The sequence below is a fragment of the Myripristis murdjan genome, chromosome 3, assembly GCF_902150065.1.
Source record: "Myripristis murdjan chromosome 3, fMyrMur1.1, whole genome shotgun sequence".
NCBI classification, from domain to species: domain Eukaryota; kingdom Metazoa; phylum Chordata; class Actinopteri; order Holocentriformes; family Holocentridae; genus Myripristis; species Myripristis murdjan.
The window spans coordinates 24,950,605-24,971,324 of NC_043982.1; the positions used below are offsets into that span (position 1 = coordinate 24,950,605).

The 20,720-nt window shown below is 40.6% G+C and overlaps 1 protein-coding gene across 1 annotated transcript in view; it reads left to right on the forward strand.

Annotated features, from left to right (window-relative positions):
• nfatc3a (nuclear factor of activated T cells 3a) overlaps positions 1–20,720 on the forward strand; it is an 82,762-nt gene that overhangs the window by 19,343 nt on the left and 42,699 nt on the right. Inside the window, exons 2-3 of the mRNA XM_030077170.1 lie at positions 6,584–7,763; positions 13,573–13,735. Coding sequence (XP_029933030.1) covers positions 6,584–7,763; positions 13,573–13,735 — 1,343 coding nt within the window. The remainder of the gene's footprint in view (positions 1–6,583; positions 7,764–13,572; positions 13,736–20,720) is intronic.

Consider the following 20,720-nt stretch of genomic DNA (forward strand, 5'->3'; position numbering starts at 1 on the left):
CCCCCACCCTTTTTTTTTTTTTTTTTAACAAAGTCCTTTCTGATTCTTTTTAGCCTCTCATTTACAAAGCTGTGATTTTGTGTGCTTATCATTTCAAGTTATAAGAAAGTCCTGGAACATTTCGAACTGTGCTTGCCGGTTTAACAAAGCTTTTTTTTTTGTTTGTTTTTTTTTCGTCAGGTGGTAGTTATCTAAACATGAACTTAGTTCAAAATGTAACAAAATGTTTTCTTATTTTGAGGTAGATGGGTACATTTGAGGATTATGGGGAAGTGTTGTTGTGTAATGTGTAGTGTCACAGTGATTTCACAACCTTATCCTGCCCAGCCTATATTGTGGTTTTAGCTAAGCTAGATCTGTTTTATAAATACACATTGGGCTGTACTTGTGCCCTAGTCATTAAGCATTTCATTTTTTTCCTTTTTCCCTTTTCCTTCTGCAGTCAAGTTCAAGTTTGATTCATTGTTGCTTTAATATCAAAAGACTTGGCATAACAGGGAAGCTGTGATGATTTTGCATTACTTTTTTTTTATTTTGGCTTCCCCTTATTTTAACAGGGATAGTTGCATTAGTCAGTTCTGGCCAAGAAGGCAGCAGATACTGCAGCTGTGTACTTGTGTAACACTAAAAAACAGGAAGATAGCATTAGGAGTTTCCTTGTCTTTTAGAGAGACAGCAGTAGTTTGTAGTTTGTGCAGGTATGGGGTAGGGTTAAAAATCCGAAGTAAAATGTACACCTATTTTAAAGATAAATGGATGTGTACTGAAACTTAATCAGAATGAAAACCACTGAAACTTCACATTTTCTCTGAGGTCGTACAAAAGCATCGCTGAAAATTATTAATGTCGCATTGTTACTCAACCTGTCAGATGAACATGTGATGTTTCCCATTTCCCATGCAAAAAATATTCTTTTCAAGGTATTTTTATTGGTGTTCAGAGTCAAACAGATGCAATAAATCACAGATACAGTTTCATAAACAATTACATGTACGTATAAATAAATTCAGTAAAATGACAAAAATCATAGGTGAATCCAAAACAATGCCTGCAATGAACAATAAAAAGTGATTTTAAAAAAATACCCGTAAATCATGAGTAGTAAGAAAAGCACACAAAAATAAATGAAATAAATGAAAAAATAACATAAAATTCAGAAGTTACAGATATTACGCAAATAGGTAAACTTGTAATATGGGGGTAGTTTTAAAAAACTGCAGTGTCAGTGGTATAGGTTAGAAATTGTTGCATTACTGCATAAAATTTCTGAGCACGCCCTCTTGTAGAATAATGAATTTTCTCCAATGTCAAATGATGCATAATGTCCTAAACCCCATAGTTTGTAAGCTGTATAAATCTCTAGCTAAAGGAAATGCAAAAAATGTCATATTTCTTGCCAGGCAGCTAAGATCTATATCATTTGTAGCTCCTGCTAATACTGCAGCAACAGCAGGAGGTTCTATGGGTTCTTCCAAAACATCATAAAAGGTTTTAAATATTGATTGAACTATTTCGTTTTGGACAAAAACAAAATATTTGTGAATGGGTGGTTGGTGCTTACCTAAGGATAAGGATACCTAAGGTTAAGGGTGCTGATATAAAATTACAGGCTAGAGTTGCAAAAATCTAAAAAACACAAAAACAAACATACAAACAAAAATAAGGGGCCGGGGATATTAAACATTAGCATTTGCTGATCAAAGGATATGAAAGTATTATCAATAAATAGTTCTCTCTTATTGTGGTGACCCCTCTTCTAACCCAAACATCAAAACCTCCATCTATAATTGAGGGTGTAATTATGTGATTTCTCACCATAGAAGCACAGACTGAGGGGTCGTGGAGTGAAAAGGAAGTGTACATAGATATGGGTTCAGACAGGAGGAGTGCTGAGAAGAGCAGGACATAAGGAAGTGAGGCGACAGGATAGGTTCAGCAGTTGTAACTATCTGGAGGGACAGATAGTCTGCCAATGTTGATGGTGCTGCTGTAAGGTGTGTTTATGTGTTCAAGGGTTTATTCCAAATAAATCTATATATCTGATTTGTATATGGACAAAAAAAAACATTTTGACAGAAAGATAGAATTGCATTAGACCTGCATGATACCACAATGTGTGCATGTGCAATAGTCACAATACAGGATATATAGGGCCCTATCTTGCGCCAGACTCCCTAAACCCGCTATTTGCGGATTTAGGATTTAGGAAGAGGCTTTCCCCCGTAAAAGTTGCTATCTTGTGCACCTCCCGCTATCCGCAAAACACCTGCGCTACCTGCTATATTATGCATAGGTGTGTTTTGGGCGTTACGCCAGTTAAACCAATCAGTGTGCCAGGTGCCATTGCCTTTAAGGGCAGGCTGAGCTATCCTAAATCCTAAATCCTAAACCCGCGATGGAGAGAGGGAGGTAGATTTTCTCAGGGCTAAAGCAAGTTGGCTTTATATACATATTATATATTATATTATAGGCGAGTTAATTCGGGAGGTGGAGCCACATGTGTCCAAGTGGACGTGTCACAAGGTTGAACTGATTGAGTAAAATCCCCGGGTCACACCACACACACACAAGAGGCAGAGGTGGAACTATGTGTAAACTAATTTATTGACAAGGTAGATTGGGCAAATAAAATATAAAAAATAAAAATATAGCACAGCTGCTGGCTTATGATAAAACAATAAAACGTGCTGGCGTAAGTGTCCAATTAAAACAGTCTTTCCTCTAAACAGTCTACATGAGTAATATACTCAGTCCATTCCGGCGGCGTCCCGGTATCAGTCCGACCGTGTGCGTGGCGAGGCTCCGTCGGGGCGCGCATTGAAGCCGCCTGGGCGCGCTCTCGTAACAGCCCACACCAGTGTGTGCGCAAGATAGCAACTTTAGGGATAGCGCATGAAACACGCCCACGGACACACCTCCAGGCGCAAATGACGGAGTCGGCATAACGGAGAGCGGGTAGCGGGTGGCGCAAGATACCGTTTAGGGATAGCGGAAGTTCCTAAATCCGCAATTTGCGGGTAGCGGGTAGTGGCAGCGGATAGCGGGTGGCACAAGATAGGGCCCATAATGTCAAAAAAGGCAAATTATCTCAAACACGTCATGCTACAACTTTTTTTGCTGCTTGATACAGAAGGAAAACTCACGAGGTTCTCATTTTCCATGACTAATCTACAAGAAAAGTCTTTCTGATATAACATCCAAATATTTTGAATTTTGCATAGAATTGACTGCATTTGTAAGCTGTTCTATGGAAAATGGTTCTTTTAGACAAACTGCAATCTCATTATTCATTGTGGGAATAACTAATTTACCAAAAAAAAAAAAAAAAAAATCACAGCTTTGAGTAAAATATGTGAAAACATAAATTAATCTCTGTATGATCAATGTGCTTGGCGCCCAATTCATCATTTATCGCAGCTGTAGTTCAGTTTGCAGTTTGGAGCTGATGAGTGAGAATTTTCCCAGTCTTTTCCCCAAATTCATAGTCGCACTCTGTGTTTCATTAATGAGATTTTCAGTGTATCTAGTTGAAATGAGGTTGAACTCAGTTTGAAGAATTAGTTGTTGTTTAAATAAACCGTTAAATGGGCAAAAAGTGTTGCATCATGGTGTATTGTATCATCTGTTTAGATGTAGGATTCTGAAAATGCCACACATCAGATATCCCATTTGTTTTAAGAAATACCTTGATTTACAAGAGCTGATTAAGATGTGGTCCCAGTCTTGGGTGGGCTACGATTCTGGGTAGGTGATAGTACACCATTCATATCCTCTCCAAGAATAAGATACTATTAGAGGGTATCCATATGTGGGAGCTGGGCAAAAAAAAAAAAAATAGTAAAAATGAGTTGTAGTCCCAGTTTGGCACATAAACAATTGCCAAGATGAATGGTGTATTGTATAGTCTGCCTACTACAATTATGTAACAGCCTGAAGAGTCTATTTCAGCATTCAACGTAACAAATGGGATCTCCATATCGATAAGGACCGCTGGCCCTCTGGACTTGGAATGGCAATTAGAGTAACACAGTTAACCTGCTCATCCTCCCCGATTCAAAAGCAGTCAAAAGTTTGCAGATGCATTTCCTGAAGATAGGCTGTTTCTACATTAAACTATTTCCAGATGAGATAGTACATTTTTATGTTTAACAGGGTGATTTAAAGAGTAACAGTTTAAATTTAGTACAAAAAGTCTTGAGGAGTTATGAAGGAACAAATGAGGAACAAATGAGGAATGAACAGCTAGTTATGGAATTGATGACAAGGAGTTCCTGAACAAATCTGCATCAAGCATGCTATAGTCGATGACGGTAAGTTAGCTATGACCAGACTATTAGATATTGTCTTAATGAACTACTATCTAATTCGCCCCTTGATATCTGTGAATTCAAATAATGATAAGGAACAATGATTACTAATGCATTGTTCCTGATTAACTTTGAATAAGAATCAACAAATCATTACTTCCTTTTAACCTCCAGCAGTTCCTTACTCGTTCCTTAGTAACGTTTTGTGTACCATGTTGTAGTACTACCATTTAAAGATTTAACAGTCCAGCTTAAGAAAGGTTACACAGAACCTTATAATTCCAAGGTGATGGCTGTGATATTACATAACTGCAGCATGTGTGACTGTGTGTAGAGGGTCTGTGGAGGGCTTCAACTTGGAGTTGTGCGCCTCTGGATTTTTGGAGGGCTGCGAACAGTGTTGCAGATATCGTGTTGCAGTGATAGGCTCTAAAACAAACAATGGAACCCACCGGCACCACATCACTGTGGTAATGGCTTCGGGAGCATTCTCTCAAGCTGCTTTGACCGCAAGAACCGTGAATTTACTGAGAGACCTTGTGAGCTGTCTGCGCCATAAAACACAACAAACACGGAATAGAAACATGAATTGGCCATTACTTATACTGGACTTGTACGGGCTGAAGTACAAGCCAAAGGAGTAGTGAGTAGAACCCGCATTCTGCTTACATTGTACCTTCATTGTTAATCAAGTTAAAGACAGTGTTCCTGTGTTTGAAAATCATTGTGTCCAAAAAGCACATATGCATTGCATTCACATGGGTTTTCACATGTTTGTTAGGATAACTGTTAGAATGTCATTGCAGGAACACTAAGGCCAAACAAAGCACTTCAAAACTATCATCCAGGTCCTAAGTGCATGTTTGTATGTATGTGTGTGTGTGTGTGTGTGTGTGTGTGTGTCTGTATGTGTTCATCCACGCATGTGTGTGTGTACATGTGTGCGCATGCGCTCTGGTACTCCCTCCCAATAGATGCAGCAGAGCGTAGCTAGTGCATGTTTATCAATAACCTCTAATAGAGTGGTGCCAGTGCGAACAGTGGACTCTTGTCTATTTAGTCGGTGTGTGTGTGTGTGTGTGTGTGTGCATGCTGCCTGTGCTGGCTGACCTTTGGTATAAATAGCCTGCCGGCGCTAGCTGTGATGACAGCCGAGAGCACGCACTGTTGTGTGAATTTGTTTCCTGAGTAGTGCTGTTCATCGGTTATCCCTCTTGGAACAATGCCTATATGACTGCCTGCTACCCAGCAACATGCCGACAGACACACATGCATACACACACATGCTGCACATCCAAAAGTATACACACGTGCCCTTCGTGCACACACAACGGCACACATACCATAACATACAGAGTCTCCATTTCCTGGAGGCATGTATATCTGGGACGGAGATATCAGCAATGCCATAGTCATCTTGTTGTTTTAGAGGAGGGCAATCCTCCTGGAGACGGGCCAATGCACCCCTGTTCAAGGCTAGCCAAACTCAATAGCACCAATAACCAATAAAGGCATCAATAAAAGGAATTAGTCACTGCAATGATGTAGGCACAAGCAAAGTTTTTTTTTGTTTTTTTTGTACTTCAGTTTTTGCTGTGTCTCTGAAAATTTAAAGGGCCTGGATTCACAAGAAACACAAAACAATGGTCATTATATTCTGGTTTGAAGAAATGGTTCTTAGTTTTAGAAATGCTCAATACAGCAGGGATGCAAATTGCTTGTTGAAAATAATGACTAAAAGTAAAAGTAGTCAAGTAGACTAAAAGCAGAAGTAGTCAGAGTAAGGGAAACGGGCACACGAAAAAAAGTAAATTACAAAACTTAATTTCACTAAATAATACAATGAACAACACAGGTTGTTGATTATATAATAGTATATGAGTGTTGAAGGGTGGATCTTTCTTTTAAGTATGTATTATATAAAGGCAGTTTTGAATAAGAGTGGAGTTATTGCAGTTTTTTTGAAATTCTGATTTGGTGTACTTAAATGCATAATATGAATGCATAAGACCACTCAAGACTGTGAGGAACATGTCTACACTCTGTCTTGTCTTTCTTCCCTGTTAATTCAAGCTCAGTCAAAACTATTTATCAAGTACACTGCACTTTTAGCAGACAAAATTTGTTCCAGTCCAAATTTGTCCCGAGTTTGATCACATTTTATTACATTTTTATGGTAATGGTCACTGAGAGAAAATGTGGTGAAGACTGAGAAACATGGTCTGAACAACTGTGGCTAAATCTTCTCCTCCTTTTCTTGTTCTTTCTTTACCCAGATCTGGAGCCTGATGACAACCCGTCGTTCTACATCCTGAATGTGGGCCAGCCCCAGTCAGTGGTCACCAACCACCAGTCTGTGGGCCTGCCCCGTCATGGTATGCAGTCCCACTCCCAGGTCATCAGCACTTCTCCACGCCTTCAGCCACACAAGCCAGCCTCTGAGCCCACGAGCTATGAGGCACAGGACTCCAAGTACAGCACCTCACCCCTCCTTCCCTCTGTGCCTGTTGGGGCACCTAAGGCCTTTGAGTGCCCCAGCATCCAGATCACCTCGATCTCACCCAGCTGCCAGCAGGAAATGGACGCCAATGATGAGGATTTGAGGGCAAACGGCCCTGATGGGGATTACCATGGGGATCGTCCCCTGTCCAGGGACCACCTGTATTTACCCCTGGACCACTCATACCGGGACTCCTCGCTCAGCCCCAGCCCATGCAGCAGCCTCTCCTCCAGGAGCTGGTTCTCTGATGCCTCCTCCTGCGAATCATTCTCTCATGTGTACGACGATGTAGACTCAGAGCTAAACGAGGCAGCTGCCAGGTTCACCCTGGGCTCCCCACTCACTTCCCCAGGCTGTGCCTCCCCTCAGACGGGTGGTGGAGTCTTGGAAGAGCAGTCCCCCTGGCAGCACCACCACCCTGCCTTTGTCCACTCCCACTCCATCACCCTGTCACCACGACAGTCCCCCTGCCACTCGCCACGCACCAGCGTCACTGATGAGAATTGGCTGAGCCCACGGCCACCTTCACGCCCCTCCTCACGCCCCACCTCACCCTGCGGGAAGAGGCGCCACTCCAGTGCCGACATCTGCTACCAGGGTTCAGTGTCTCCCCACCACTCACCCACCCCCACCCCCGGGCCCTCGCCTAGGGGCAGCGTGACAGAGGACACATGGGTTGGCAGCCCTTCTGTTGGCATGTCGCCCTTCCAGTGCTGCCCATCTGAGGCTGACATCCCCTCCAAGACCAGGAAGACGTCCCAGGACAGAACAGCTATACAGGCTGGGAAAGGGGAATTAGGGCTAGATGACCAGGGTAATATGTCCCCACATGTAGACTCTCCATCAGAGGAAGCCATGCACGGCCTGAAGAAGGACGGGCCTGGGGAACAGTTTCTGTCAGTGCCCTCACACTTCACATGGAACAAACCTAAGCCTGGTCACACACCTATATTCAGGTAAATTAGCTGATGATGCTTGATTTGATTTGATTTTGATTTGAAAGTTTTATTTTGAACAAAAAAAGAAAAAACAACAACAACAGCAACAAGAACAGACAATGAGAATATTGCAGAGGATAAGCAGGCAAAGGGGAAGAATTTTACTAACAGCAATAGTAATTCAGCTCAGAGAAAATAATCTGCTCGTGGGGAGAGGAATTGTTCAGAAAAACCTCTTTTTTAATTTTCTTTTTAACTGTCAGTAATGAGCTATTTCACATCCAGTTGAATGTGTTTTCTGAGATTTGTTCCTCTACTTCCCTCCTATGTATATTTCATAAAGAATTGATACAACTGTCTTACAGCACTGGTGTGAAACACATGCATGAATGGAAACATCACTAGAGACCTTTGAAGCTTAATGCTGAATACAGGAGGCTGTATAGAGAGAACTGGTTAAGATCTTTGTCAGTAGTTTTGTGAGTTAACAATGCAATCACCAAATGGTGCTAGCACATTGTGGTCAGTCATAAATGAGATTAGTAGGTCAAGGCTAAGGAACCGTGATCCATGACATCTTAACAGAGTATGGTGAGACATCATAAAGCTCAAAAACCTTTTTGATCTAGATGTGAAGTGTAAACTTTCCATCAAAGGGATGCTGATTTATAGTCTTAGATTGGTGTTCATTAATGGTAGGAACTTTGAGCCTCAGTACCATTCTGATATAACACCACAATAGAGTTATTAGTGTGCAGAGAGAAGCATAGGAACACATACACGCACACGTCCAAACACACAAGCAGGCACAATCTCCACATGAAAGGGTAATGGGGTTGAATCAGAGGCTCTTGATCCTTATGTATCATGATGCATTTTCTAAGGAGACCAAGAGAGTCTGCTGCCTGCTTTTCTCAAATGTGTGCAGCAGATGAAGCCATGGCCTTGTTTGCGTGCACTGGCCCCTAGCGCTATAAATCAGCACAGGGCACATATGGCTAGGGGGGCCCACACACACACACACACACACACACACACACACACACACACACACACACACACATACTTGGTCACACAGGCTTTAGCACTCCCCAGACAACAACAGGGTCAGCCGTATTAGCGCCGGCAGTCAGACTGTTTGGTCTTTACATTTTTGTCCTCATAACTTTTATGTCCAGAGTGATGCTACAGAAAAAGCTATGAACAATGTTCTCTCATTATGCATTCATCCTGTTTTTGCATTAACACCACAGTGTTGAGCGCAGGTCATACTTTTTTCATGTTATGCAGTAGAGAGAAAATAATGTTATAACACAGAACTTCTGTCTGTCTTTCAAACACAACTTAGATTTTCCAGGTAATTTGAGGAGGAATCGCAAACCTTATTAATCCAAATTAATTATATATATTTTTTTAAAAGGCCATCGTTTACAAGAGAGACCTGACAAAGACAGCCACAAAATAATGTCTAAATTGAATTAGGTAATCACATCCACTCCATCTGCATTGTTAAGTTTGAAGACACCACACAATGAGTTAAAGGCCATGCAAAGGCTGGGCAATATGATTGAAAATATTATCAGGATAAAATCGATCACATCAGTAGATCTCCACAGTTATCTCAATATATATGGAATAATTAGTCATATCACATTGAAAGGCTACTTTCAGCTTCAGTGAAAGCTGAGGAAACCAGAAGGCGCATTATGCTAATCTCCTTTGGCTGACCAAAACAATACAGCGTGCAGCTTATGTGCAGCGTGTCTCCTTGCTCATAACTGTGTGTGCAACCTGCCTTCTCTATTCTTACATTCTTTGCTATTTGTGCATAAATCATGCAATGTAATAATGATGACAGTTATTTCAGTAAGACATTTTACTATTTTTTATATTTATATTGAGGAAGAATATATTGTTATAGTTTTTATTATTGTTTTATTGCCCAGCTCTAGGTGATACTGAGACCTTGAAGCATTGTAGTATTCATGTAGAATGCAATAGCTTTGGTTAGCAGTATTTTTTTTTTCCGACTTAATTGGCTCCTCAGAATTCATTATGCTGTTAACTCTAGTTTTGACTTACATGTTTTCCCAACAACTAACCCTACTAAGGTTAGCATTGCCCACACTGTCTTTTTGGCAAACAGCATAGGCCCTATCTAAACTTCCATTTTCAGATGTTACCGCTGCAGTTGAGAATCAGCTACAGATGGCACAAACTCCTGTGTGCCCACAAGAAAGAGGGTTCTTGAAGTGCCTGTGTGTGTGTGTGTGTGTGTGTGTGTGTGTGTGTGTGTGTGTGTGTGTGTGTGTGTGTGTGTGTGTGTGTGTGTCAGTGTTGATGGTGTTTTGAACAGATGGTCCAGGCGGTTGGTCACTGGGTAGGTTTCATTGGCCCAACAGTGGAATGGGTTTGGGAAGGAGGGCTTGTGTTTGTGGTAGGGAAGGGGGGTGGGAGGGCACTCAAGAAGGGGAGAGAAGTCCACACCAGCGCTTTTGTAAAGTTTCTGCTTCCAATGCAATCCCTACAAAAAGTGAAGTTGCCAAAGTTTTTTTTTTGTTTGTTTGTTTGTTTGTTTGTTTTAGAAACTAACCTGAACCCCAACCCAATAAGCAACATTAGGAATAAAATTCCTTAATGTCATGGTTAATAATTACAAAAGTAATCATAGAATCACTGGATTTTAACATTTTAACAATATAGTAATAATTGTTTTAGTCATTTCTTGGGTAGATCTGGTTAAAGCTTCACAAATGCGTAAAATTGGCTTTTTTTCTCTGTTTCATATCATAAAACAAACTTTGGGTTTTTAGGGTCACTGGTAATGCAAAATAAGCAACTGCAAGAACTCAGTTTTGCCATTGTTTTGACATTTGTTAGACAAAATAATTAATCAGTTATTTGAAAAAAAATTATATAGATTAGTCAATGATGAAAATAATCCAGCAGCCCTAGTAAAAATTTTCCTCATCCACCTAGCTCAACAGAGTTAAGGGGAACAATGCTGAAGAGAAAATGGACATTGGTGAGGGGACATTACTTGAGTGGGAACCCCCCAGTATGGCTCAGACATCCGAGAAAGGTTATGCTATTTCAGGCCGCAGGCTCCGGCTCCGCTCTGTCACATAGCTCATATTTCCTCTGTCCTCCCCTACTCCTGTTACCTTAGCAGCAATGCAAACCCACACTTCCTGGGTGGTTATGTCATGGCTGTGGGGAGGAAAACAGAAGAGGTGGGATACCACTATTACACTGCATATTAGACCTTGATAGAGTGCTGTCATATACATGCCTTGTTTGACAAGTAAACTGTAAATAGAAAAAAAATAACATTTTCTAACCTTAACAGTCAATGTTTTTTAAACTATACGACAGATTGTACAACAGTCATGGAACTCATTCAGCATATAAATGACCATGTAAACATAATTTTATAGAAAATCAAATAAACAGAAGTGACAAGGTAGTCCTATACAAACTACATTATATTTGGCAACAATCACATGCGATTTGCTCAACATGACCAGTTGGCCTTTATGTAATAATATACAACCTAATGTGTTTTTCAGGGGCATTTCCATCTCATATGTGGTTGGAGAATCTTTAGATTGTAGCTCAATTTGAATTGGAACCACAAGGCTTCAATGGGCCTTGTGGTTCCAATTCAAAATGTCACACACATGCCTTGTTTCATTCCAAAATTCTTCTTTCCTCTTGATTTGGTGAAATGGCTCCAGTGAAAGTCTGACTCACATGTCTCCATTCAGTCTGATCAGATTGGTCTGTGTGTAGCCAGCACTTGACGGACACTTGGAAAGAGGAATCGAGGGAGTCAGCCATGCTGATTGAAACTTCACAAACTTTCCCTTTCACAAAAATATCCATTTGATTTTTTGTGTCAAAGATCGGTCGTGGGATTTAATTTCTGAATGGCATGTTTGCATGCTAGAAGCTTCTCATTTGCCCACTGAAGATGGCCCAATGGAAACCTCACGCCACCATATGACAAAGGGCCTGCAGTGGTAAACACTGAGGTAGAAATCACTGTGGTAGCATGGGATGTCTTGGCCCATGAGACAACACATTCTTGAAACTGCCTACAGTGATGTGTCATATTACCAACTCCCAGGCCTAAATTACACACATACAGACACATCACACACACACACACACACACACACACACACGCACGCACACACACAGTTTAATTTCTTTTATGCATTGTACTGTGCTAAGAAAACTATTGCATAATGTTAGCTGCTGCCAGACCATAACACCTGGATGACACACATACTCTGTTTGCTGCTCTACAACAAGGCCGTTGGCTCATGAATAATAAATTATGTATAGTATCAGGATGTGACAAGGGTTTACAGTTGGGCTCACATTACAGTGCATATAGTTCTAGTGTTGAACTAGGTGTTTTTGTCAGCTAAAATAATTAAATTAAAGGATTAACAGTGTAATTTCATTTGGTAGCAGTTGCAGGTATCAGGCACATGATAACAATAGTTATAATACAAGTTAGTGTCTTAAATGGCTATATTTCACTCAAATTTCATTTGGATCGTTTATGTTTTCCTTGGCTTTGTTGTAATTGATTCATGAGCTACTTTTACTTTAATTCTCTTGGACTGTGAATTCTGAAAAATCATTCGCCAAATATATCATTCATCTTACTGAATGACTTTCTCAACAATATCCTTCTGTGAGGCCATGCTGTATTTATTGTATTACAGATTCAAAGTTATTAACTGTCAATAACTCCAAAACCAAATATATTTGGGCCAGACTGCATCCAGCTTGGGGATTTTCAACAATTGACATGTGATTACACTCATAAATCAGCTTTAGCTTTCAGTTTATTTTGAGAATATTGATGATAATAATTATGAAGATCAACAACGACACAAACAGCAATAATTATCGTAGTTAATGGCTCAGGTGATGCTAATGGTCATAGTTTGTACTAGTGATGAACTGATCTAATGCACCGAGTGATGGAGAGAGACCCAGTTTCTCAGTGGAGACTGCCACTGAGTGCTTTATTTTCGAGTGCAGCTGTTCAAATATGATTGTGGCCTGCACAGATAAAAAAGGCAGGGAGGAAAAACACACAACGGCACATAAACACACACACACACACACACACACACACACACAGAGTCACTCAACCACTCATTTTCTCTCTCCATCTCCTTTTCTCTCTCTCTCTCTGTCTCTCTCTCTCTCACACACACACACACACACACACACACACACACACAAACACACATATTCATCACACACACATTCATCCATGCTATTCATTTCTTTTTTCACTTTTACCACACCCTGACACCCATTCCTACAGGCCCTCATAATAAACATGTAAAGGCTCATCGTGAAAAGTCCCCCTAGAAAATGATTCACCCGTTAAGTCTTAACATGACCTATTACAAGTGTTATGGTTTTGAAGTAGGGTTAATGTATGTGGGCATTCCAGTGATTCACTGTCTGGTGGGGCTGAGCTCACCACATGTCGTACCCCCATTTAGTAGTTATTGTACTGTCTCAGACCATGAATGGGAAATACCAGCATATTTCTGTTTTTGAGTGTTTTTGTTATGCCTTATGACACTGACACTTAGCACCAATATAAATAGCTGTAGAGAGAAAAGTTTACCCTGCCTGCCCCTTAACTGTCTTGTTGCAGGGATTTGGTCTTTCTTCATCTTGATCTTTTGCACTATATTATAATGATAAGTAATATCATAATTAATACAAATGTTCTTATTTTGTGTGTGGGTGTGTGTGCATGCATATGTGTGTGGTGTTCTCCCCTTAGGACGTCCTCCTTGCCCCCTCTAGATTGGCCACTACCCAGCCAGTTTGGCCAATATGAACTGAAGATAGAGGTGCATCCCAAGGCCCATCACCGAGCACACTATGAGACTGAAGGCAGCCGAGGAGCCGTCAAAGCAGCATCCGGTGGTCACCCAATTGTCAAGGTAACACACTTACACCCTCTCCACACTTTTTTAAGGAACAGCGCTAAACAATTCATGTGAGAAGTGCTTATCATGGCTATTACTTTTGCAATGCAAGTGTTGAAAATGCTTTTGGGGAATTTTGTTTATAGGCTAAAAGTTGAAACAGTTACACTTGGAAGACTTTGTGCTGTTATTCCTGTTTGAGCTTGCACCAGTGCATCATTTCCTCTGGAAACATCTATAACAACAAGTGAGTGCTGTAAATAAAGAGAATCTGTGGGTTGTTTGTGTACTCAAGGTGTTTATACAGTGAACACAAAAACAACTTCAGCAGTGTTCCTCGTGGACATCTTACTTAATGGCAGGAAAATACCTGTAAAATGGAAATCAAACAAAGTGATGCTAAAAATCTCCCTGGAAACTTTCTGTTCAGTGGGCACCTTTGGTCAGCTTGTCAGCCTCCTGTCCTCATCAAATCTTCAACCCCTATAATTGGAATCACAAAATATTGTTGCAATGTGCATTTAGAAAATCCAAGATCATAATACTAAAAATCTTAGTAGTGTAAACAATAAGACATCTTTTGTAAAAGTTATTTCATATCACATAAACACTAGTAGCTTGCCCCAGTTCCCTTGTAAACAAAATACCAATGACTGATGTCTGGAGGTACATCATAATCCACCGTACCAAGGATCAAATTCCCTGTGCCCTGAGCACATATACCAGCAGGCACCTGTTGCATTAACCACAAAGCCAATGCATCACCCTGACAACCTCCATGAAACAAAACATAAAAGGATGGCCAGCGAGGATGAGACATGACCTTAAGCAAGCATACTTGATAACTTTTGCAGTAGTATTCTGAATGATGGGGTGTTTTCAAGGCACTAAGGATCACCTGTGGTCTTGATGGGAATAGACTGCACCTGAATATTTTGTACAAAGAGTACTTTTTCTCACTCTGGGAATACAAATGTCAGTATTTGAATGATTTAAAGAAAAAAAAACAACAACTCAACAAACTCAACTCTCTTCTACCTGCTTAGAAGTTGCAATATCCTATTCAAGATGTCTTATTTTCCTTGTGCAGCGCCTTCTGGCCAATTGGAATGTACCAATAGCTGTTGCCAAGAGTGAGGCTACATTAATGTGCTATCAGTATATCGTTGTACAGCTAGCCCATACATCAGCCGGTAGTAGTAAATGACTTACAGTGAGCGTCTCATTTTACATATTTGCATGTGTGGATTGTCACACAGATCCTCTGACACAGCTTGCCTGTCAGTCAGCCTGTTGAAGCAGGAGGAGAGGCAAGCTTGAGGGCTGTCACTATGGTACAGGCAGCTACTCTGTCATCTGATAGTACCTTAGTGAGACTTGTTGAGCCAGCCTACCACTAGGACTGTGCAGGAGGCCAGAGAATGAGAGCGAGAGAGAGAGAGAGAGCGAGAGAGCAAGAGAGAGAGAGAGAAAGAGAGAGAGAGAGAGTTCAGTCCCATTAATATTTCAAGGCCACAGAAACAGGCTTCCTTTGTGTCTATCATTAAGGGCCTTACAGCAAGGCCATGACTATTGTTGTGGAACCCCACAAAGGCTGAGAGCTTAGCCATTCAGCTGCCCTGTCATCCCAACAGGATCACCACATACAGTTTAAGTCCAGTATCCCCCATCTGTTTTGCAAACCTAAATCTTGCCGTGGTAACTGCAACATTTTATTTTTCAAACTCTTTACCTGAAGAAGTCATCCCTTGTGCCTTCTGATGGCTGGTAAGGGAATAAAATCGTTTTCTTATTTTGTTTTTCAAGCAATTTTGGGAATAGCTGTAGTGCAGTAATAAAACTTCTACAGTGATTCCAAACTGTGTTCTCTTAGTGAGATAGGCTTCATTTTAGATTTTGTGTTCCCTCCTACACTTGATGCCATTTTTGTCTTTCTGCTCCTTTCTGTTACTTAAATATCACTAGGGTCTAAAGCTCCAAAGGAGTTTTTATGGATAACATTGACAACTTTTTTGCACATATATGAAATAAACAAAATACAATATGCCAGTAAAACAGCTGTGGTCACAAATAGGATGTACTGTAAATACATTCTGTGTGAGTGACTTTTTGGAAGTGCAACCGTACTTTAGTATTTTCTAAATTGCTCAGCCTGATTTCCCCCTGTAGGGTTTTATTTTTTATGTTAATTAATGTGTGTGTCACCATGAAGCCATTTAATCCTCCCAAGCCTCCATTCACTTCACTGTCTTATTCAAAGAAACCCCAGAGCAGGAGTCATAAGCCATCAGAGTAGGAGTTGTAAGCCACTTTTCTGTTCAGTGGGCAAGGAGCCAGAGATAGCTCAAAGTGTTTAGAACACTTGATCAAGAGCATTTTTTTCTTTATTTGATACCAACTGCCCAGCTTATGCACTCAAATATTTGTTTTTAATTTTCATTCAAATCACAGATATCGAGTTTCAAGAAATCACTGCGTGTCCCTTAAGAAGCAGACTATTATCTCGTCATTCATTCAGTCATGCAGCCTCGCTCTATACTCCCTCCAGGCCAATAATTAACCATTTCAACTGCAGTCAGACCAAGATTCTATGCTGCCATGTGTGACGATGCATAATTTAGCTGTCTTTTTTTTTCTTCACCCAGGCACTGGCCACATTTGCCCTCATTCCTTACACCCAGAGGGAACTGTTTGGCTATAGGATTAGTCCATCACATTTGGTAGCAGCCAGTGAGTAGAGAGCTTAAGATGTTTGACTGTTGTTGTTGTTGTGGCAGAGGTAGTAAGCTGTAACTCATGAGTAGCTTATTCCAGGAGACTAGAATTTAGGAGTGGTTTTGACCGTCCTTAATGATGTAACCTACAACATTCAGCATGTAATATTCAGTGGAGGTTTGAAAGCTAGCATTGAGGAAGGAAGAAATTATGATTTTCAAAATAAATGTCCCCTTTTTTGCAAAATTCCATCTTCGGGAAAAATATGTGTGCTTTAGCGACAAATCTGTGCAAATCTGGACAGGAACAATTCCAAAATATCAGTGATGTAAAATGTCAATTTCAAAGTGAAAAAGCCAACAATATTTGTCCGTGTGTAACTGTCTGCAGCTAATCTCTCTTACTATTGGGCCTATCAGCCTAATATTTATTTATTTTTTTTTGCATAGACTCTATTATCAGGGACCGCTCATGGTTTCAGTGATTCAAAAACCTGTATTATACTGCAGTTAAGTGCTAACTCCTCAGCAGGGTTTTCGCTGAAGTGCAAGCACCGGAGAGGGGAGATACGCAGGCAGTGCCTCCGTATTTTCCCTTCCCTTCCTTTTCCTGATAGGCCAAAAAAGGGGTGGTTTTCTGCCTAAGTTGGAACACTGGCTCTCTGGTCCGATTGGAAAAAAACAGCTGAGGTTAGGGGTTCGCGCTCTATTGCAGTGTAAAACAGGTTTTGAATCACCGCAACCACAAGAGTTCCTTGATCATACATTCTTAACTGTGCACAAAAAACTATTAGGCTGATAGCCTCAGTACTAGCTGAAATTAGTTGCAGACAGATATATGCACACACGATCAGACACACAGGAATAAACCCATGATCCCCTCCATGCTTCCGCCTGGCGAAGATAATGACATTAAGTAGATATGACACGGCATTATGTTGCTCAGGAATACTTTTGGTGCATATTTCAATCTTGACACGGCCCATCTTTGGGTCCTGATCTAGATATTGAAAAACACTGACATGCAACATAAAATTAGCAGTTGGCTTGCATCATGTGAGGATAGATGATATCAGCACCTGTCTGGCAGGTCTGACAGGCAGTGCCTTCGTTTACTAAACACCCTCCCCTGTATTGTTGGTCTGCTGAGCCTCACTTTGATGCGCCATGTAGAAAGTACCACACAGAAAGGTCACTGCTTCACCCTGTGATGCCATTATTGTTTATACAGCAACACATTTACTACAAAACCTAACACACCTAGTGCTTTGTATTATTGTGTGTGTGTGTGTGTGTGTGTGTGTGTGTGTGTGTGTGTGTTGTGCTAAATAAAGAGTTACCAAAAGAGCACGCTCATCAAGATGCTGGATATTACATTATATCTTTACTAACATGGAAATGAAACAAGACAAAACAACAACTGCAAAAGCAATGTATACATTTTTATGCACTATTACCGATGTTGGGTGCTGACACTACTTATGTACACATACTCAATCTCGTAAAAATGCTCTAATACACAAACTGATGCTAGAGTTGTCAAAATCACTACATTATGCCACCGAGTGACTGACAAAACACTAACTAATGTATAATTCATGCTGATTCCAGTGCTGCAGTCAGTTTTCTGATAAGTTGTTGGGTTGCTGAGAAAAGAAAAATATGTCAACTGTGCGATGTTAGCAAGCTAATAGGATGTGACAGGCTCTTGCTAACACAAAATGTAAACAGCTTGTTGCACTGTCACACCCAGTTAACTAAAACCACAAAGCATGAAAAACACTCAGCATTGAAATTTGATAAAAATGTCAACAGTATGGAGGTTTTATAAAGTTAATAACTGAAGTCTGTTACATTATTTGGGTACATTTTGGTATAGGTGGCTTTTTAAAAGTCTAATCACTCAGAAATGATTCATAATTTATTGTATTGCATTCAATTTTCTCATGTGCATACACATTAAATACGCTTGTCAAGTGCTTATGATGTTTCATAATTCATGTCATGCCTCTCTTGTGAGACATTTATAGACAACTGACATTTCAGCTCAGAACTTTTTTTAGTCACACAAATGGAAGAAAAGTGTGTCACTTTTTACAGCAACTAATGAGTAATCATCAGACTTCAGCAGAAATATTTCAGTAAGTTTTCAGATAATTGACCTTGGTCTAGCCACCATGGTGGCTTACTGGGTTTGATTTCTTGCTCCAGCCCTTTCTTTGTACAGCTATAATTTTTTTTTTTTTTTTTTTTTTTTTTTTTTTTTTTGGGTGGAGGGGGTGGGGGTGGGGGTGGGGGTGGGTGTTCTCTCCTGGTGTTCTAGTTTCCTCTCACATTCCAAAGACATGCAAGTTAATTGGACTGTCTAAATTGTTCAAAGGTATGAATGTGTGTGTGTGTGTGTTTACCTCTTTCAGCCCTCTAATGTAATGGCGGCCTGTCAAGGTTGTCTGTGTTCCTTCAGCCTATTATATACTGGGATAGGCTTCAATCACCCACAAACCTGAAAACATGTAGGTGTACAGGGTGGGGAAGATGAATGACAAAGCAAGCTTAAATATGATTTTTCACAGATGTGACATGATTTTTAGCGTCACCGAGAGCCCCCTAGACCGCTAGCATTGTTAATAATTAACCGGTATTTGAAGATCCTTACAGGTAAATATAGGTAAACATGGTTCTGCCTGCACTGAAAAGATTCTAACCCTGTGGTGAGTCATTTAGGCTTCTTAAAACCTGAAGTATTCTTTAAATAGCCTCTAGTATGGACATACCACTTGCAAGATAAGACAAATCAAATTGTAATACCAAGTATCTGAAGCCCATTTAGCTGCTATTTTGAACCAGTGCGTTGATCAGAGGGTCAGAGCACTTGACACTGTTAACTGGCTTGCATGTATCATGTCTCCCTGGTGTACTATAGGTGTGTAGTGAGCCCTTCCCTAGCGGCACAATGACACTTGTCCCAGACTGTGTGACTGTAGCGTCGCTGCTGCAGAACTAGAACACGTAGAATGGTCATTTGTTATCTAACTCACCATATTCTCACCAAATTATCACCAATTTACTAAGTTTTGGCTGCTACTCTTAAGCATGCATGGGCCAGTAAAGGTTTTCTTATTGCCATGAGCAAACACTAGTGCAGCGCAGGAGGTTTTAGAAAGAGGATTTGTTACGATGACAAAGGTATCATTGGAGATAACAACCACATGGTCATTGTGATGAGCTTTGTGTTTTATCACGCACTGTCTGCATAACAAGCAAGGTTCATTTCAATGACAGCATTAAAATTCTAATTTAAATGACCACAATACTCTAGCATGTGCCCTCTCTACACTTTCTATTTCTAAGTCCTCTGCTCTCTGCGGGACCTCCTGTCCTCCTAGGGTCTTGACTCTGGGGGTGTGATGTCACCAGATGACGCCATAGCTGCCATCTGGACATGGTGGTGACTTCCTTTTGTGGCTGCGCTGTTGCCCAGATCGAGGCACTACAGAGCTGCTATGTCAACAGAAAAACAAGAGCAACACTGACAACACTGGGAAGGGAGGTGTGGGGCTGGTATGGTTTACATGTGCAAAAGACCTTAGAGGAGTTAGAGATGTCTGTGTTATTTAGTTGTGTGTGTATGTTCAGAGGGTGAGAGTTACTACTTACTACTACTACTTTTTTTCCTCTCTGTTGTATGTTTATTGCACTCCTGTCTAACAGGTAATATTTTATTCTGTCACTTGGACAAGGAGTGTTTGTATTATCCAATATATATCCTGAATATATCTGGTGTGTGTGGAAGTGGGCTTTGGGCATCAACATTTTTTTTTTTTTTTTTTTTTTTTTTTTTTTTTTTTTTTGCAGCCACAGTTCTCACAGCAGAGTAAAAGGTTGGAGCAGGTGGGGTCAGAGTGAGGCTCACACCATCAGGAAAAAGCCAGCCCATATTACCTTACATGGTCAAAAAAGCATGGAGCAATGGGTGATTCTGCTAGCCAAGAGCAGTACCATGCAGACATGTCCCCTTACATGCACTAAAATTTATACAAATATCTTCCTAGTGGCAAAAGAATAAATTAGATTTAAATAAATAAATAAATAAGAGGGCTGAGCATTACACAAATTGAAATCAACAATACAGCTATAACAACCTGTATGACTAGAAGGCAGCCAGAAGTGCAAACTCCTGTGAAAACTGAACAACTTGCAAAGTTGCAGCCTTTGTAGTGGTTTATGTGTATGTACTGTACATCCTCCCAGTTAGATTTTTCATTCGTGTTAATGCAATGTAGTGC